Below are 19,080 nucleotides of genomic sequence, written 5' to 3' on the forward strand. Positions count from 1 at the left end.
ATGTCACGAGAGCCCGCGCCGACATGGTGGCTAACACCGACGGCAACACAACACCTATATTAGCCCGCAAGTTTCCAGCTACGGCCCAACTCTTCCCCTGCACGGTGTTAATTTTAGCAGGGCGCTTCCCTCCCCGCGCACGGGCGCCCAGCTCCCCGGGGAGGGCCCCGGCCTCGACGCAGAGACAGTCAGGCCTGTCCCCGTGCCCGACGTGGGCGCAGGATGGCAGCAGATGTGGGGTGGGCAGTGCAGCATGGCCGAGGCGGCCCTCGCCACGGCTGCTGGGAGCAGGACGAGCCTCCCCGAGCGGGCTTGGGGCTGGTGGAGCAGGAGCCACCGCTGCCCTCGGTGGGACGCGGAGATGCCTCCGCTCCTCTGCCCCAGACGTTTTATTTCCAGCGCCTTGATCTCACGGCTTGGGGAGGCCCACGGCTCCGAGGCCAAACGCCAAACGCCTTATGGACAAAACCCAGGCGCAGCTCCCTCTTTTAGGGCTGTCTCCCTCCCCATGGGGCACCACCACAGCCCCCTCCCCATGGGGCACCCACCTCACCCGACACGGGCACCCACCACAGCCCCCTCCCCGTGGGGCACCCACCTCACCCGACATGAGCACCCACCACAGCCCCCTCCCCATGGGGCACCTCCCTCACCCCCACATGGACCCCACCACGTCCTCCTCCCACAAGGCACCCACCTCATCCCCGTATGGACGCCACCACGTCCTCCTCCCACAGGGCACCCCCCTCGTCCCCATGGGGCACCCATGCCACCTCCGTGGCGCACCCACCACATCCCCACGCAGACCTTGCCACATCCCTTCCCCACGGGGCACCCACCTCGGCCCCACACGGACCCTCCCCCTCCCCGGGGACCCCCAGTGCACGACAGGCCGGACCGAGGGCACACACTGGTGGGGGTGGCGGGGGGGGGGTGCTGCGGCCACCCCTCAGGAGGCCGGGGGAAGGGGGGTGTCTGGGGGGGGGGCCGCGGCCGCCTCTCAAGAGACCGGGGGGTGCCCGGGAAGGGGGGTGTCGGGGGGGTGCTGCGGCCGCCCCTCAGGAGGCCGGGGGGGGGTGCCCGGGAAGGGGGGTGTCGGGGGGCTGCGGCCGCCCCTCAGGAGGCCGGGGGGGGTGCCCGGGAAGGGGGGTGTCGGGGGGGGGCTGCGGCCACCCCTCAGGAGGCCGGGGGGGTGCCCGGGAAGGGGGGTGTCGGGGGGGCTGCGGCCGCCCCTCAGGAGGCCGGGGGGGGTGCCCGGGAAAGGGGGTGTCGGGGGGGGGGGCTGCGGCCACCCCTCAGGAGGCCGGGGGGGTGCCCGGGAACGGGGGTGTCGGGGGGGCTGCGGCCGCCCCTCAGGAGGCCGGGGGGGGTGCCCGGGAAAGGGGGTGTCGGGGGGGCTGCGGCCGCCCCTCAGGAGGCCGGGGCGGGGGGGGGGGGGTGTCGGCGCGGCGCGGCCTGTCAGGCGGCGCTGCGCCTTTAACGGCGGGCCGGGCGCCAGCTGCCTCCGCCCGGGGGCAGAGCCGGGCGGGCTGAGCCCGGAGAGCCGTAGCCTGGTAACCGCCGCACGGCGGGCGGACCGGCGGGCGGGAGGGGCGGCTCCGGCAGCGCCGCGGTCAGGTGGCAGCGGCGCGCCGAGACGGTGCCCGGCTGGCCGCGGGGATAAAAGTGCTGCCCGCGCCGCCGCCCGCCCTGGGACGGCCGCAGGGAGCCCGGAGCCGCCGCGGAGCCATGGTAAGCGCGGGAGCGGCCCGGCCGCCGGGACCCCGCTCCGGGCAGGGCAGGGGGAGAGGGGGGAGCGCTGCCCCGCGCCGCCGCCGCCTCGGGGAAGCCGGAGCGGGAGGCCGGCGGAGGAGGAGGCGGCGGCGGCGGCCGGGGCCCTCGGCCTGCCTCAGCGGCGGCCCCCTCCCAACCCCGGGCGGATTTGTTTGGGGGGGGGGGGGGGGGCTGCTCCGCCGCGGCCCACGCGTGAGCGCGGCGCCCGCCACTGAGGCGAGCGGGCAGGACGGGAGCGCGTCCGGCGCCCGCCGCGGCCTGGGGCAGCGCGGCCGTCGCGGCTCGTGGCCGCTGCCCACGCGGCGGGGGGCGGCCAGGCGCCTCGCGGAGCGGCGGGACGGGCCGGGCGCTTCCCGCCCCGCCGTGGGGCCCGGAGCGGGCCGGGGGGGCCGGTGCAGCCCCGCTCCGGTCGTGAGCGGGGTCACGGCGCAGCCCATCCCTGTCCCTCTCGCTCAGCCCGCCGCAGCGCGGCCTCCAGGGCGACCCCCGCCCGAGAACAAAGGTGCCCAGAAGAGCAGGAGCGGGCACGAAACCTGCTCCTGTGGTTAAGGGCAGAGCAAGGCTCCCCGGAGGGAGGCAGGCAGGCAGGCGCTCCAGGTTTGCACCAGAATAGTGAAGTTCAGAGGTCGGACGGGTCCGCTTGGTGGAAAGAAACGCTCCGTTTACGCTGCTCTCCCAGCTGTGGGAAGCTGCCAGAGAGGCAGCACATCCCTCCCCGTCCCCCTGGCATCGGGGCGTCCTGCCTCCCTCTCCGCCGCGGCCGACAGGGCACCTCGGCGCTGCAAACCCTGACGCAGAAGCGTGCTTGTGGCTGACCGGCCTCAAAACCGAACCGGTTGTGTGCGAGGTCCTTGACCCAGCCCTGGAATGGCTGCTTTGAGCACGACTAGTAATCAGTGATTGGCATTTGACAGCAGGGAGACTGGGAAGGATTATAACCTGTTCGACTGGACAGCAAATGAGTCTTTTATTCTGAGGCGCTGAGTATTGACAGATGTCCTAATATCATGTTGCAAGTTCAGTTTATCCCTAATGCTACTGCCACGGGAATGGTAGAGGGATTAGTACTGACAAACATTGTTTTCCTCTTATGATACGCTAGATCAGCTGTCCCTGTGCTAGCAGGAAACACATTCCTGCCCCAGGGCCTGTCCATCCACCTTCAGGCATGCCGACATCCCTGGGTGGCCGGGGGCAAGCTCGCTGCTTGCTTTGTAGCACTCCAGCTCCACAGGGCCAGTTCCCGAGTGACACAAGCCTGACTGATCTGGAGAGCTGGCACCAGTTCCCACCAGCAGGAACCTGCTGCCATGGCTGCTGCCAGTGACCCTGGTGAACATCAGGAGGGCGGTAATAGCAGCAGTGGCTTTTAACCAATGTATGCCTAGAAGCAGTGAAAGCGTAGCTTTGCACATCCTTCCCGCCACTGAGGGATTACAAGGGTCTTGTGCAAGGGCATGTTCATCCCATCCACCTGCTGCAGAAACAAAGGAGAAATCCCAGGGATTTCATCCAAACTATCTCAGCCCTGAGGGATCTGCTCCTGCCTCTGGCACCACCTTCTAATTGATCAGAGCAATATTGGAAGTCACTCACTTGACTTCAATAACTGTTTCCAACTGAAACCTCAGAACTGGAAAGGCAGGAGAGTTTGTACCATTTTTGTGCTCAGAAATGCACAGGGTGGGGAAACAAAAATCTTCTGGCTAAATCAGATGTTTTGGAGAAGGTAAAAATGGAAGCCAATATGAGAGTGGAAGAGAGCCTTGGATTGAGACTTTGGGTTTGAGAAGCTATGCCAGTGGTGAACCAGGAAGCTAGCTGCATCACATGTTTGGGGATACAGGTAGGAGTCAGGGATGAAGAAGGAAAGAAAAAGGCACCCAAATAGGCGCTCTGGATGAGGCTGCCATGAGCGCAGTGGAAGCCTTCCAGGCTTCCCACCACCGTTTTGGGGCCAGGGACTAGACACAGCTACCCCTTCCTTCTTTCCAGGGTCTCGTGCTAGGTTGGTTTTTCCCTAAGAGAGGGGGATTTGTGCCTCAAATCATAAATGGCAAGTTTCTCCCAGCCCCTTTCATCTCCAAATACACAGCCCTCGCTGCGTGCACACCAATTTATCACTTCAGAAAAGACACACTGAGCAACTGCAAGGCGAACAAACACGAGCATCTAGCAGACAGGGTTCTGGCATCTGGAAAGAGCAGAGCAATCTCTGAATTGCAGCCCCAGGTCCCCTGCTGCTTGGAAATAAAGCCTAAAACTGGAAGTTGAATTCCCTGCCCACCCTGCCTTGGACACACAGGCATCGCAGGACTGAAAATGCTGCTAGAGGAATGCACGGCACTTTAATTGCTCATGGTCTGCTCTCGCCCAGCTACTCTCCCACTTTAAAAAACAATCATCCAGCAGGTTTTGGTCTCCTGGCAGGACAGCTCAACAGGTGCAGCCACGCTGCCTCCCGCGCCGAGGAAGGGAGTTGGGTTACCTGGCGCTTCTCAAACAGCGCATTGTGAAGGAGGCACAGGCACTAATGGGACTTTATTTTCCCGTTTGTAAATATTCCATCTCCGAGTGCAGAGAGCGGCTGCATGTCTCTTCTTGTTAGGAGAGGGAGGTTTGAGCAGTAATTCACAGGGCCCAGAGTCCCTATTCATGAAGGAAATTGGAATTCGCTCACTGTCCGTTCTGGTGAGCAACTCTCCATACAAACACGAGTTTATGAAGCTCAGCATACAGAGCTATGCACCAGGAGACAAGAGGGGCACAAGCCCTGGGCTGCTTACACAGGAAGCATTTGCTGCTACATGCAAACTTGATTTCCAACTAATTGATTAAAATTAGCCTCCTTTCCTGTTACCCTAAGCAACCCCATCGATGTGCTCAGAAAGTGACCTCATTCCTTACAGCTGCTGCGGGCAGGAGGCTGGGTGCTGTGAACCAGCCTACTTCCATCACAGTTGCTTTCCGCTTTTGCTTCAGTTCTTGCTTTCTGCTTTTATTGCCCTGTCCTGAAGCGCTGTGTGGCCTCGGTAAGAGGGTGGCTGTGTGGCCCACCCAGAGGGGAATCCCTCCACCACCGTACGCTCAGGTTAACCGAGGACTGCAGGGCTTTGAGATCCCCCAGATAAGCAAGGCTGTATTTAGAGCGCACACCAGTTGGCAGAGCCCCTGGAAACGCCTGGGCGAGAAGGAACTACCAGACAATTTCCAGGGAACATCACAGGGAATTTGCAGCTGCCTTTGATTTTATGGTTACTGAGGCAGGCTGTGGGGCCAGGGCCAAGCTCCAAGTGGCAGAGCAGTGCTCTGGGGCAGCCATGTAAACAAGGGGCAAAACCACCCACAGCCTTGACCCATGCCAAGAGGCTCTGGTCCCCGGTAGAGAGCAGTGTCACACATTAACAAGCTAGTTCTCCATGTTTTGCTCAACTAATAGGGAAGAAACATGCCTCGTTTATCAGCTCTGATAGCGCAGGGCATGTCCCCAGGAAAAACAAGGCTCCATCTTGCAGCAGCACCCCAGAAAAGAGAGTATCTTATGGGTCTGCGCCACAGAGCAGTGCCGGGCCCTTCTCTGTGCAGGTTCCCCAGGTTACTGGAGTCGCACACAGACTGGAAAACAGGGTGCAGACTGCTGGGGCAAGGGATGGAGCAGCAGAGCTTTTCCACGCTCCACGTGCGGTACAGATGCCATCAGCCAATGCTAAAATAAACTTTAGCAGTTCAGAACAGACCAACTCTCCACTTGCTTCGAGAGCAGCAAGTTCAGAAACAGTCCCTGGTGTTCAACTGACTGCAGGACTGACACTGCACCTAGCTGTAGGACCAGCTCATGCCTCCCCGAGGCTTAATGCTGGTTTTTAAGAGCATTTGATGCACCTAAGATGCAAGATGTGGATGGCCACGCTGCTGACTTGCATCTGGCCCTGCAAGCTAGCCCTGTGCCACCCTGCTGCTCTCTCAAGCTACTGACATGCAGAGCACAGCGTGTTAGTGCAGGAAAGCAGGCCAGGAACCAGCAGCTCCAAAACAACAGATTTTGCTTTAAAAAAGGTTTTGTTTTTCTCGCATAAACTCCATGCACTGTTTGCCAAGGGAGGCTTGTCCCCAGAGCAGAGCAGCCGTATCATTCAGGAGTTTATAAACATCAGCATGCTCTAGGCGTACCCGCTCCTGCTCCCCATCCAGCCATCCTGCGGTGGCAGGGAAGGGACTGAGGAGGTGCCCCCCCGGCGAGGGGTTTTGTTAGCAGCTGGCAGGATCCAGCTGTCAAGCGGAAAGGAAGCAGCCCTGACTGTTCCCGCTCCACAAAGGTGAGGAGGGGGCGGCTGCATGGCAGGGAGCGCGTAGCATGCCCGTGGGCAGGCTCGGGGAGGAAATAGTAGCACGAATAAAGAGGCTGCAGAGCTGCCTCTCTGTGCTGGCGAGAGGCACGCAGGCAGGGGGAAAGCAGTCAGTCAGGACCCTGAGCAATGGTCTGCATAGCAGCCCTTTGCTTAGATCCTTCCAAAAACCTCAGCCACCCACTTCTGCTCCTTGGGTGCCAAGGGAAGAGCCGATGAAGGAGTCAGGCTGTGCAAGTGTGCCTGGCTGGATAAGCGCAGGGACTTTAGCTAACCACTACCCTGCCTTGCCTCCTGCCCCGCTTTCAGCTCATTTGTTGTCCTCCTATCTTGAGTCATCTAACTGCTGATGATGAATCCTTCCTCCTCTCTCCTGTCAGGCACTCCAGAACTGGGAGCATGGGACAGCTGGGAAGGTGCATGCAGTGTCCTGGCTGTCAGCAAGCAGGAGCCCATGGGCCACCAGATGTTCCTGCTGGGTTTACTCACCTGTGGCTTTGGCTCACAGTGCAGGAAGGGGGCTTTTGTAAGGTGTAACAGGTGATGAAGCACTGCTAGACATTTAAGAGCTCATCACCTGGGCTCATTAGACTGATATAGAAGTTGCTTACAGCCAGCTGTAAGACATGCCCCTGATGGTCTGTACTGTAGCCTGGGTGCACTGCACTCCTGTCCTTGTCCAAGCCAGCACAGCCTGAGCCAGTCTGCCCAGAGCCCTGCCTCGCTCTCAGCCCTCACAGCCTGGCTGCAGTCAGTGCCCACAGAGGGGAGACGAGCTGTGGCGCAGGTGTCTGCTGTCACCCCTCCAAAGGCAGTGTCACAGCAGTCTGGGATGGGCTAATTAGGGTTCATCAGCCCTGCAGCCTGGAGAGAGCTGGCTCAGGTCATGGGAGCAACCTGCGTTCCAGGTGTGCAGAGGAGGTAATGCTGCATCAAGGGAAATGAAGCTTCATGCTTGTAGACAAAACATGTTTGATCTGGGGTCATTGAGCAATGATAAGCCTAGAACCTTTTGCAGCCTACTTTTGAGTTTCTTGTGTAAAGGAGAGTCACATTTGACACTAACTCTAACCCCAAAACTAACACATTACCCCCCCTTGGGAAAATACTGCAGTGTTCTTGCAAGCACCGGGGACCTGGCTGTGCTTGGTGTTTTATGAGCTGCCAAGCCTGCCCAAAGCTTTGGGGAGACAGATTATCATATTGATTTAACAACCGATAGCTACCCTCCTCTACTTGCTTAAGAGGTTAACACAGACTGTATGTAGGAATTGGAACAGGGTTTGGTCAAAGGCATAAGGCAGAGCCGAGGCATCACGCGTCACACCCCCAATCACTCCATTGTCTGCTCCCATTTCAAAACCAAACTACTTTTTCTGCTAATAGCTCCAAAGCACCCTCCTGAAAGAAATCTGTGTGCAACATATCCACATATATCCAAAGGCAGCAAAGTAAAGAGCTCCAGCAGAGCAAATCACTGGTGTGAGAGACTGGAAAAAGGAGCAAGAAGCTGGTGGTTTCAACACATCCCCTCTTGGCTCTGCAGGGTGAGCAGCAGTCACCGCTGTAACACCCAGAAAAGGCAGGCCTGACTGAAGGCCTTAAGCCCAATCTAAACTCCCTTGGACTCAGTACAAGTGAGATTTGACCCGGAGAATGGCTGCAGTTTATACTCTCTACTGAAATGTGTTTAAATACCATTCTGCAAGACCATTTCTGTAGCAATTTGCTGCTCAGCCTGGCTATGAAGAGCCCTGAGCAGGCTCATTCATTCAGTGCCTGCAATATTGACTCTTCTCTTTACTGCAGCATTAGAGAACATTTGTCATCTCTAAAATGAATAACTTCACCTCTCCTGGGAAGAGGGAGAAGGCTTGCTTCAGTACTGACATTTCATACACCCAGCCCACAAACCTGCTTTGAATCTCAGATGAGAAAGAAACCAGGGGCTTCAGTTTCTTTGCTTTTTCTGGAGAGCAGTGCTCTAGATCTGCTTGTTCCTCCCCATGCACTAAGCTTGTTAGGGAACCTCTCAGGCCCTGCAGATTCCCAGTTCTCCCATAGCACTGCTCAGCCACAGGCACTAGCCAGGGGATTTGGCTACTGAGTCACACCCCTGTAGAGTCTCCTGCAGGCCAGGGAGATGTTCCTACCTCTGCCAGGTGCTGATCATGTTACTGTACAATCCAACATCCCAACTCCAACTGGAAGCGTTGCTCAGGTCCCTTAGGAGCAAGTCAGCCCCTCTGCTTTCAAGCCAGAAGAGTCTTAAAAAACCCCAAGCCCCTAAAATACTGGTATCAGAATAAGAGACAAGAAGTGCAGACTTGCCAGCCCATTGTCAAGCAGGCCCTCACCTCAGTTTGCCCTGACGAGCGAGGCCCTCTTCTCCTGTCCTAGGGATCGTATTTAACAATAGCATATACCTGTTTGACTAGGTTTTTGGAGCTTTTTAGAGTGTTTTCAGGCCTTTCTAAGGAGATACAAGAGCCAGAAATGCTTTCCTTTGGGAATGTCAGCCTTGATTAACATAATTATTTCTAGGAACCAAAACTAGAGGAACAAAAACCAGCTAGCACAAGACGTGAATCAGAAGAGCCATCAGCATTACCAGCTGCAACCTTCCCGAGGGACTGGAACCCCCAATACACAAACCACTGTATATTGTTTTAAACAGGAAATCCCCTTGTTTAGAAGGGGGCCACTCTGATATCAGAAAACCCAACATAGCTCAGATACACCGCAGCAGCAAACTGGGCTGGCTAACCAGCCCTGCAAAGACACACACCAAACTCAGCCTTGCAAGGAACAACTACCATAGGCATCTCCTCTAGCATGTTAGCCCTTCTCTTGGGGAGGCCTGACTGCAAGTGAAACCAGACAGCTTTGCTTTTGCAAAACCACTCCCAGCACCCAATGCAAGCCAGTAGGACTTACCAGAATGAAACAACTTTGAGCTGTCAATCTGCAGCAGAATTGCTCTTCAGGTAAGGAGCTCTGCCCCATGACAGCAACAAGGCAAAAGCAAGGTCCCTCTGCTGTGGTAGGTGCTGGAGAAGTACTACTCCTTCATCATAAATCCACACCCAAGGACAGGGCTGACTAGGAGCTATGTGGAAAGAACCTGGAAACTTTGAAGACCAGAGTCATCTCCAGGCTGTAATTAGCTGCTCACTTCCCCCACCCCTAATTATGCAGATGAGGGAAATGGCAGAACCCATCAATCTCCATGGGAGGGAGGAGATTGTGTTGGTCCCTGCCTCTGTGCCCCTGGGGCCAGGGACCCTGTGCCACCCAAGGGAGCCCCCAGCACCACCATCAGTGGTCAGGGAATGTGGTAGCCCAGCCTGACAAGCCTGCAGCAGCAGCTCGTCTCCATGGATGGGGAAGCCCAAGGCAGCATCTAGAAAGGGGCTGGCTGGGGGTCAGGCTGTTGCAAGGTTAATTAATCCATTAACTGGAGTCAATGAGGATGTGATGGCAGAGACACCTGGGTGCTACCAAATCCCCAGCTGGTCAGCCCCAGGGGCCAAACTGCACCTTGAGGTTGTTCTTCTGTTTGCAGGAAACAAGAACAAAAATCTCATCTGCTTTAGAAGCAGATTTTTGACTGCTTATTTAGAAACCAGCCCCCCCAAGTCTGGCCAGTCAGCAGCCCAGCCAGCGCGCCTCTGTTAACGCTGCCTCGCTGGGTGCGTACAGAACGTCAGAGCGCGCCAGTGAGTGCAGCGAGAGCGTGAGCGTGCCTCCAGCGCACCCGCGGGCGCAGAGGCTTGCAGGGAGCGGAGCTGGCACAGGTGACTTGGGACACAGACTGTAGCAAGGAGGCATGTACGGCTTTGTTTGCTGGGGCCCCCTGTCCAGCTTGGCTCTTCTGGTGGCCGGGAGCTGCACCAGCGTGGCGCATCCTCAGGAAAATGCCACCAGCAACAGGAGCGGCAGTGGGAAGTACCAGCTATGTGACTTTCACGATGCCTGTGGCTGGAAGTCTTGATTGTGCAGCCTGACCGCTTGCTCAAATGATAACCCCAACCTATGCAACCATGCAGAAACTCAGCCCAAGAAACGGGAGAAGAGGCTTGTTTCACATGAAGCAGGGCAAACGGCCTCTGTGCTGCTCTTTCTGCGCTGTGCACAGCGCAGCTGAACCCGCAGCCAAGACCTCTCCCGGTGCCAATGCTAATAAGAGCGCTGGCTTGCTTTGCCCTTTTTTCTTCCTAGGTACCACAGGTGGCACAGTCAAAGGCTGGGCTGCCTACTTGCCTCATTTGATCTTCAGCTAGTTTTCTCCTTTTTTTTTTTTTTTTTTTTGGCCATAGCAGTGGTTGGAAAGAGGTTTTTCACTTTTTTTTTTCCCCCCTCTTTCTCTCTAGTCCAGCACACTAATGGGAACTCCTGCATTAAGAGTGACGGTGTTAGATTACAGAGGGGAGATGACAGAATAAATTGGGTTTGTTAAGAAAAGCAAACAGTTTTGTGGGCTTGCAAAGCAGCCTTTTGGAGAAGCCTTTGTTCTGAAGGGGGCTGGGGCCAGGCACAAGCGTTGCACGAAGGTCAAGCCGTCAGGTCGGGTAAAGACACACACCTGTGCACACGGTGGTAGCTCCTAATCCTCGGCTGAAGCTGCTGCGCCAAACACACGGCCTCTGCCATCCGAGCCAGACGAGGCCCTTTCGTTTTCAGGCGCCCTGCAAGACAGCAGCTGTTCAGCCTGGTTTGTGCAGGCAGGAGGAGCGCGGCTCTGTCACATGCCCGAGACAGTCTGTTACAGGCAGTGGCATCCCCGCCAGTTCCTACTGTGTGAGCGCTACGAAGCAGGGGAAGGGCCGCGCTCACCGTCCCCTGCTTCTCAGCTGCCTTCCCTCAGCATCTGCTCCTGCCACTGCCCGGCAGCGTCCTGGGCTACGCAGGCCTCTGGTCCGACTGCGCCCAGCAGCCTTATCTGCTGCTTACATAACGATGCCCTCTCCAAAACATCCCCTCCTCCTGGCCGAGAGCTGTGCTGCTCCAGCCTGCTCCGGGGAAGTGGCATGTAACGGGGCTTTTGGGGGCCCCTCATGTGGCGGCTGGCTGTGTTCCCAGCGAGACGCAGCACCTGCCCGCTCCCGCCGCTGCTGCCAGCAGCGAACCGAAGTGGGACAGATGTGCAGTACTCAGCGCCGCTCCCCTCATCCCGGCCGTCCCGAGCGTGCCTGCAGGCTCCGGCTGAGCGGCGTCACCACTAATAGAAAGCCGCTTATCCAATTGATCGTCCGTTTAGGCTGCCTGTAAGCTGCCACCTCGGGTGAGCGGCCGGGGCCGCTCGGGAACGGGGCTGCGCGCTGCATGCAGGCGGCTTTCTGCAAGCCCGGCTGTTGCAGAGGCTGCAGAGCGAGCCCAGCCTGTCACATGCAAATGTCAGAATAAGATGCTACCCTCAAACAGGAACCACTTTATGAAAATCAGCAAAGCCCTTCCCAAACTGCCATGGAGCAGGAGCGCGCCGACTCTCGCGGGGAGCAGCCTGAGACGAGGGGTAGCGCCGTGTGCGTGGGGCCGGGCGTGCGGCTCACCCAGCGCTGAGCTGAGCTGCACAGGGGCAGATGGTGCTAAGCCGCGATCAGCGTCTCAGGAGCCCCCTGGGGCAGGGGGCAGGGATTTGGCTGCCCTGGTCTCTGCCATCGGAGCTGGAGCCCAAGCTGCGCGGACAGCACAGGCTGCTAGCTGTAGCGGTCCCGGGCAGGCACAGCCTTCTCCGGGCTGTGGCCAGCGCAGGGCTGTTCCCAGGGCTACTTGCTGTTGTTGCAGTCTTGCTAACGAGACCGGCTCCATTAGCCAAGCCATCTGTCCATGGGCGCGCGGCAGGGACACTGCTCCGCCTGCTCCGGGAGGCACCAAGGCAGCGGCCCTGACCTGCAGAGGTGAGTGCACTAGCAAGGGTTAGAGCACAGCCGCGAGCTGTCACAGCCTCTCTTCTGAAATGCAGACGTGTGCACTCACCTCTGAAAAGATCCAGCTCTTCCATCTTAACATTTAAGACTGAAAGGTTCCCATTTCCTCTTCACTGGCTTTTGGCATGTAAGATCTGATCTTTAGTCAAAGTATTAACTCTTGGGCTGAGGAGGAACAACGCACAGTACCAGAGAAAACGAAATATCCTGGCACAGAGCAGAGGAGGGCAGGATTACGTCAAAGCCATGCAGCATAGTCAGTGTTGTACTGGAGAGGAAGGTTACACAGAGCTGGCTCTGGGACTTTGGGACCCTCGTCTGCCAGGGACACCTCGGACAGTGAGGAGGGGAGGCCAAAGCACGAAGCCCAGGGCAGGCGGCTGCAGCCTCAGAGATGGAAAGGGATTTCTGTTTAAACTGTCCATCCTAAGCGGTGGCAAGGATGAGGGAAGGCAGGGATGTTCCCGCTGCGGCAGCGGGCAGAGCTGCTCTGCGGGAGAGCTCCTGGAAGGAGCTGCTCTCATCGGTGACATCTCATCCATGGGGCAAGAGACCTGCCCGTGTAGCAAAAGCCTCCCTTCTCCACGCTGGTTATCGCCTGCAGATCAAGTAGGAGCTGACATCAGGTCCTGAAGGAGGCTGACTAAGGTGCTGGAGCGCCTGAGCTCTCTCCTGCCGGTTCCCACCCTCCCTCCAGGGGCTGCCAGGCTGGGCAAGGCTTGCTTCCTCCACCTTGCCGTGTTCGGTTAGACTGAGCGCAGCAGGACTCTGTTCTGGAGTGTGCAGAAGCGGGGGTGAGTCCTGCGGCCAGGCTCAGGGGCTTTCGCAGGCCACCTGTGAAAATTGCCCTTCTGTTTGCCAAGGCCAAATCCCCAGGGACGGTTACCCAGCTCATCCTGCTGGTTCTAGGCTGCACTCTCCATGCCACCACCAGGACTTGGGTGGCGTTTCAGTTCAGGCAGTTATCTATGGTCTCTCTAAAGCTGTGACGACAGAGAAGGAACTCGTTGCCTGGTCTCCACTGATTTCTAGTGAAAGGCAAATTCTCACTCTTGCTTGAGCCTCTCAAAAATATGCCAATCTGAGCATTCAGCTCATGGACTTCGGTCTTCGTCCCAGGCAACAGCAGGTCTGCTAAAGAGAGAGAGAGTCATCAAAAGGCAGATGACATCAAGGAAGCAGGGAGGTAATTTGCTAGCTAATTTCCCATAATGAAAGCTGAGCTAAGACTAAACAACTGAGCAAACAAAGGCCTCGGATTCAGCACTTTCAAAAAGAAATACTTAGGCTGACAGGCAGGGTCCTCCCTGCACACACCCAGCATCGGTGGAGCCAGCAGCGGCCCTGCCCTTGCTGGCTCTGGGCAGGTGGTGGGTGTCCCCGCGAGTGCTGTCGTGGCTCGGTGGGCTCTTGGCCAGTGGCCAGGGCGAAGTGGTGCAGCAGCTGCCTGCCGCCCTCTCGCAGCCCGGCAGCACCTTGGCAGGTCACCCTCCGTGCTGATGTTTCCCAGCCCTCCTTAAGGGAGGCGCAGAGTTAAAAATCCTGTTTGGGTTTGTTGTTTTGCCTCCAGCCAGTTTGTCTCAGCTCCTGCGCCCCACCGTTGCCTCCTCGGCCCGCCCTGCCTCCGAGGAGCCCAGCACCGCGGCTTTGCTCGCTGCAGCGCCGTGCATGGCCTGCCCTGCCGAGCCATCGCGGCCCAGGCTCACGGGACCCTCTGCCACATCGCCTGCCCAAAACAGCAAGACCTGCTCATTTCAGCAACTCTCCCATGGCAGCAGAGCATGCATGAAACACAGCCCTTAGCCCAGGCCCAGGCTGCAATTGGCAGCTCTTTGCTCAGTCTTATCCCAATATTAAAAGGCAGCATCAGCACCCAGTGTCGCTTGGATCTGGTTTGCCTGAGTGCTCTGTCTCCGGAGCTCAGCCTGCAGTTTTCTTCATTGTTAAAAGACCATGCACAGGGGAATGCGAGTCCTTCCCACAACCCTCCGCTGCTTGCCGCCCTTCTGCACCCCGCTGTCCCACCGGCCGAGGGAGACAGCAGAGAGCATGCCATAAGCGTAGCCCGGAGGAGGGGGCTGCCTTGCGTCCTATTTGAGTTCAGGACAGAGCCTAATAAAGCCAATGCTTTCTTCTCTTTCCAGGTCAGTGTTGGACACACTGTATGAGACATCCCAGCTCCAGCAGTACGCAGCGTCTGGGTGCCCATCGGGTGACTGGGAACAGCGCAGTTTGTTACTGAGCGTGAGTGTCCGAGTTCTTTGCATTGTCAGTATTAGATATTTGAGCAGGGATTTCCCCTGCTCAAGCAAATGATTTTATTCCTTTGAGAAAACAGTACTTCCATTGCTGCTCCAGCTGGGTGACTGCAGTGGAGGTATCCAGAGACTTCCTTTCTCCAAAACATCAGTCAGTCAGTAAAACAGCAGGAAGAGAGCTTTCCTTGTCCCTGCCTCTGCTATGGTTTTACTCTCGGCTTCTGACATAACCAGGTCACTCTTTCCACAGTTTCCCAGCCTAGATGAGGACTGATTACTGATCTAGATGGACATGACTCACTGCCTTTTCTAATGAACAACTTTCCTATGTTTATGTGCTTTGGCGGGGACTTTCACGTATCTAATAAAGGAAGGGAATAGCACTGGGGAGAGGGCAGGGGAATCTAAATTGCTGGTATCTGTATCCAACCTGAGATGTTTCTCACCATCTCCTGGGACTCCAGCCAGTTGTGAAGTTGCTGCTTTTGAAAACAAACAAACAAAAAAACAAACTAATCTTCCACATGCTAACCCTGGAGACATGCTGTCCAGACCCACAGGTAGGCTGCCTAAGCCCTTAACAAGTAATTGGAGCTAATTAAACTGGGAGATTTTTCATTAATACCCGTCCAGGCAACGCCTGGGGGCCCCATGCTAATAAGCACTGTACAAACCCAGAAACACCTTACCCTACAGAGGTCGGCCAGCAGGAGGTTGTCCAGGCCACAGCAGGGAGAGTTGGGTTTTCCTTTCCTCTTACATAGACAAGGCCTCATGGGACAGCTGCCCTGCTCATATGTTGTTGCTTGTCTTTTGCAGTGACTAAGTGGAGGAAGCTCTTGCTCTTCTTGCACCACCAGGCCAGACAATCCTTCCCTTGGCTGAAGATTATGTTGGATCTCTTCCCATAATGGAAGCGTGAGTGCCAAGATCCTCCATGACCTCCAGAAGCCACAACTCCTTACCGAGAACTCTGATGGCTCCACGAATGCTTTCCGAAGGTGCCCTTGGGGGCATCGCCCAAATCACCCCCTCGCTGTACCTGAGCAGGGGCAGCGTCGCCTCCAACCGGCACCTGCTCCTGTCCCGGGGAATCACCTGCATAATCAATGCTACCATTGAGATTCCCAACTTTAACTGGCCCCAGTTTGAATATGTGAAAGTGCCTTTGGCTGATATGCCCAATGCCCCCATTTCCCTGTACTTCGACAGTGTCGCTGACAAGATAAACAGCGTGGCACGGAAGCACGGGGCCACCTTAGTCCATTGCGCAGCCGGTGTAAGCAGGTCGGCCACCCTGTGCATTGCCTATCTGATGAAGTACCACAAGGTGACCCTGTTTGAGGCTTACAACTGGGTCAAATCAAGACGTCCCGTTATACGCCCCAATGTGGGCTTCTGGAGGCAACTGATAGACTACGAGAGGAAGCTCTTTGGGAAGACGACGGTTAAAATGGTACAGACACCATATGGCATCATCCCAGACGTTTATGAGAGAGAGAGGAGACCCCTGATGCCTTACTGGGGAATTTAATGTGACTGCACACAGGAAGCACAACAGAAGGGACTCGCTGTTCTGAGTCTACCAGACTGGAGACATTCCCTTCTCTTTCTACAGCCAACTTTGGTTCTTTACCATACAGCAGAACCTCAACTAATTCTCACCTCACTAACCTGCAAGGTCAACAATTCCCTTCAAAGCATTTCTCTCTACAGGGATTCCCCAATCCATATTTCTCTGATTTAGCAGACTTATAAGTTTATTCCTTTCATAAAGCCTCCCTCTCTTTTTAAGTCAGTTTATTAGTATCCTACAAGGAAAGGCCTAAAAGGCATTTGGCAGAGTTAATGAACAAAGTAACGCTTTGTGATGCGGTAGCCTGGATATTTCTTTAATAGCTTGTTTGCTTCCTTGCAAAATCCTGTAGCGGCTAGGGAGCAGCACTAGCACAGAATGAATGAGGTCCTACTCTAACACAGTCGGTTTTACTAAGAGCCAGGAAAGGAGGAGTCCGGAGTTGTGGTGCTAGTGCTGGCATTTTCTTTAACATCTGTAGTAACTCTCAGTATATAGTGTTTGAGATCTTTCGTAGGCTCTTAATCTGTATCAAAAGTCAAAAAAGAGTGAAGTCAGTCCATGTCGGCCACAAGTACAATAAAATTTAAATGGTTCAAACCAAATAAATACAAAGTCCTTTTTCACTCATTCCATGCCAGGGCAACAGTCCTGGAATACACTTACACTTCTGAAAAATACTAGTGTTTTCTGTGGGTGGAGAGTAAACAGAGATCTCGTCCAAGCGTGGGTCAAGACAGAAGCGAGTGGTTAGCCTGTCCTGCACTGGCCAGCCAAAGAAACGTTTAGGAAACTTTGTGTATAGGGCCACCTTCCAAAGGGGCCGAGCTGTGTTTTCTAATACTCAATCAACCAGTAAATTGGAAGTAGGTAAATCTGCTTGATTACTTAGTTCTAAGTATGGTCGTGATCTGCCTTAGCCCGTTTCTAAATCACTTCATTATGTCCTCAAGGTTATGTTGCATTCTAGAATTATTCTACGCAAAATGGCAATCTATTAAACCTCCAAGACAAAGATGGCTTTACGGAGAAGGCTTTGCCTTGTTTTATTTATGATGAGAAAGATTCCAGCTTGAGAAGTGGGAGAAATTTTTCAATGGTATAGCGGCTGGATCCTGAGTGTCGTTCACTCCCTTGCAGAGGGGAGGGTGCTACTTTCGTTAAAGCATAACTGGACCACCAGGAGGACAAAGCAAGTTAAGTTCCCCGATGAGACATTTCTGTCCTTTGCTGCATCTCTGAAGGAGGAATACAGATTGCTGGATGCTGAGATAGCTATCTGATTTAAATGAGATTCTATACTTGTAAAAAAAAAAAAAAATCAATAAAGATTAAACAAGAACATGTGTTGGCTTCCTATTCAGAACCGTGCTAATGTATCTAGAAGAACAGTGAGAATGTGGTTTAATCCTGACCAGCAGCTTTATGCAAATCTCAGGTTCAATTCTGAAAAAACAAACAAACAAAAAACCCCAACAAACAAAAACCCAATGATCTGTTCCAGTCCTTTGGTTGATCAGTTTACGATTCATCTAGGTGTCCCACAATTCCTGATTCTCATCACAAGAGCTAGGCCATGAACGTGGCTTTTTCAAAATGTGTTTCTTCTAGAGTCCTGACTGAACAGCCAGTATCATGGTTCTAAAGAATACTAGAAATGATTGAAGATGTTCTCCAGGCTGAACCACATGGTGCGAGGTTTACAGCATAAGCAGGTTTCTGGGTTCCCAAGACTGAAAGCCACTAGACTGAAATAAATACAGTTATCACTGACAGAAAGCCATGTGAATTGCCTCAACCTCATTTGAATCATTAGTAAAACCAAACCTGGTTGGAATAAGAGTTTAGATTAGAATGAATTTAATGCAGGCTTTCATAAACTCAGACTGAGAAGTCTGTTTTCACATTCACTGCAAAGTTTTACCAGACTGGGCAAATGCCACTTGCTTAAAGTTGCTCACCAGGAGAAGGAAACTGCGTAGTAGTTTCTAGGCTCAAACAAAAGGTCCGGGAAGGTCAGCGAGAGGACTGCCGTAGGAGTTAGCAGACTTTAAACTGGGCCCAAGGCTATTTACTGGGGGTTTGGAGGCACAATGGCACAAGACAGCGCTCTCTATATCCTAGAGACATCAAAGTCGCGAGGTCGGCTGTAAGGTCAACAAGTTACATTAATACCAAATTCTGCACGTAGCGAGATCATTGTGAGAACAGTTACAAGTTTCTCGACATTATAAGGGAATCCAAAGCGTTCAAAAGAACTTGCCTACGTACACATATAGCCCATTCTCCCTGCAAACCCTTCTTTTATCTGCTGCGTTATGCTTGGACAAAACTGCAAGTGAAAACACGTGATAGTTCAACACACAGTTGTTTTAAAGTGATATCGATACACGGGTCTCAGTGTCCTTCAAGATCATGAATACATTTAGCTCAGTCCTGCACTGACAAAGGGAAGTCTCTTCCTGCTTTTGCAGATGAGCAAGACTGAAATTGTGGCCCACTGCAATTAAAGCAAGTTTTGCCATCAAATGCATGCAGTTCAGATTTCACCGGTTGTGTCACTCGGCCCTGCTTTCCGTGACAAACCAGGAGACACAGGAGACTAGCCATTTAAGTAATACACTCTACTCTTACTTCTCTGCTTTTATCATGAGTTCAACAGCACAAGGGAAAATGTAAGCTAGAGAAGCAACTAGAGACCAAGAATGAGGACTAATAATAATTAAACTAAAGACATTCTGAAAACATGATGTTTTAGAGGGAAAGACACTTTAAAAAAAATGAAATCTGCTTTCAAAATTAAACTTTACCTAAAAATGGAGTATGTATAATTTAACAGTATTTTCTAATACAAAACCTGGAGGGTAAAAATTCTCCATCTGGGGGGAAGGGGAGATACTAATGTTCAAAATAGAAAGCATCAACATTGCCTTTTAAACAAAAGGGAAAGTTAGACCTCTAAAAACTGGAATTGTCTAATAAAGCACATTCTGAAATAAAGAATTCATTTGAAATGCTCATTAGAGATTATGTTTTGCAGAAGTATGGTATTAACACTTATGGGTATTTCTTTCCAAGAGTTCCTTTTGTCTTCATTCCAACCGAAGATATTTTACATAAGTCTGTGTTCTTCCTCTCCAAGTCTAATACTTCATGCATCCTTAAATCTATAAGGACCAAAGAAAAGATCTGTAAAC

At 54.3% G+C, this 19,080-nt stretch overlaps 1 protein-coding gene across 1 annotated transcript; it reads left to right on the forward strand.

Moving 5' to 3' along the window:
* The first annotated feature begins 1,511 nt into the window (after positions 1–1,511).
* On the forward strand, positions 1,512–16,249 carry DUSP14 (dual specificity phosphatase 14). Its single transcript, XM_068910108.1, has 3 exons — positions 1,512–1,731; positions 14,194–14,293; positions 15,127–16,249. Exon 3 carries the CDS (start codon positions 15,245–15,247, stop codon positions 15,839–15,841), a length of 597 nt encoding a protein of 198 aa, XP_068766209.1. The 5' UTR covers positions 1,512–1,731; positions 14,194–14,293; positions 15,127–15,244; the 3' UTR covers positions 15,842–16,249.
* Positions 16,250–19,080: the final 2,831 nt, after the last annotated feature.

This window comes from Struthio camelus, chromosome 16 (assembly GCF_040807025.1).
Source record: "Struthio camelus isolate bStrCam1 chromosome 16, bStrCam1.hap1, whole genome shotgun sequence".
Lineage (NCBI taxonomy): Eukaryota > Metazoa > Chordata > Aves > Struthioniformes > Struthionidae > Struthio > Struthio camelus.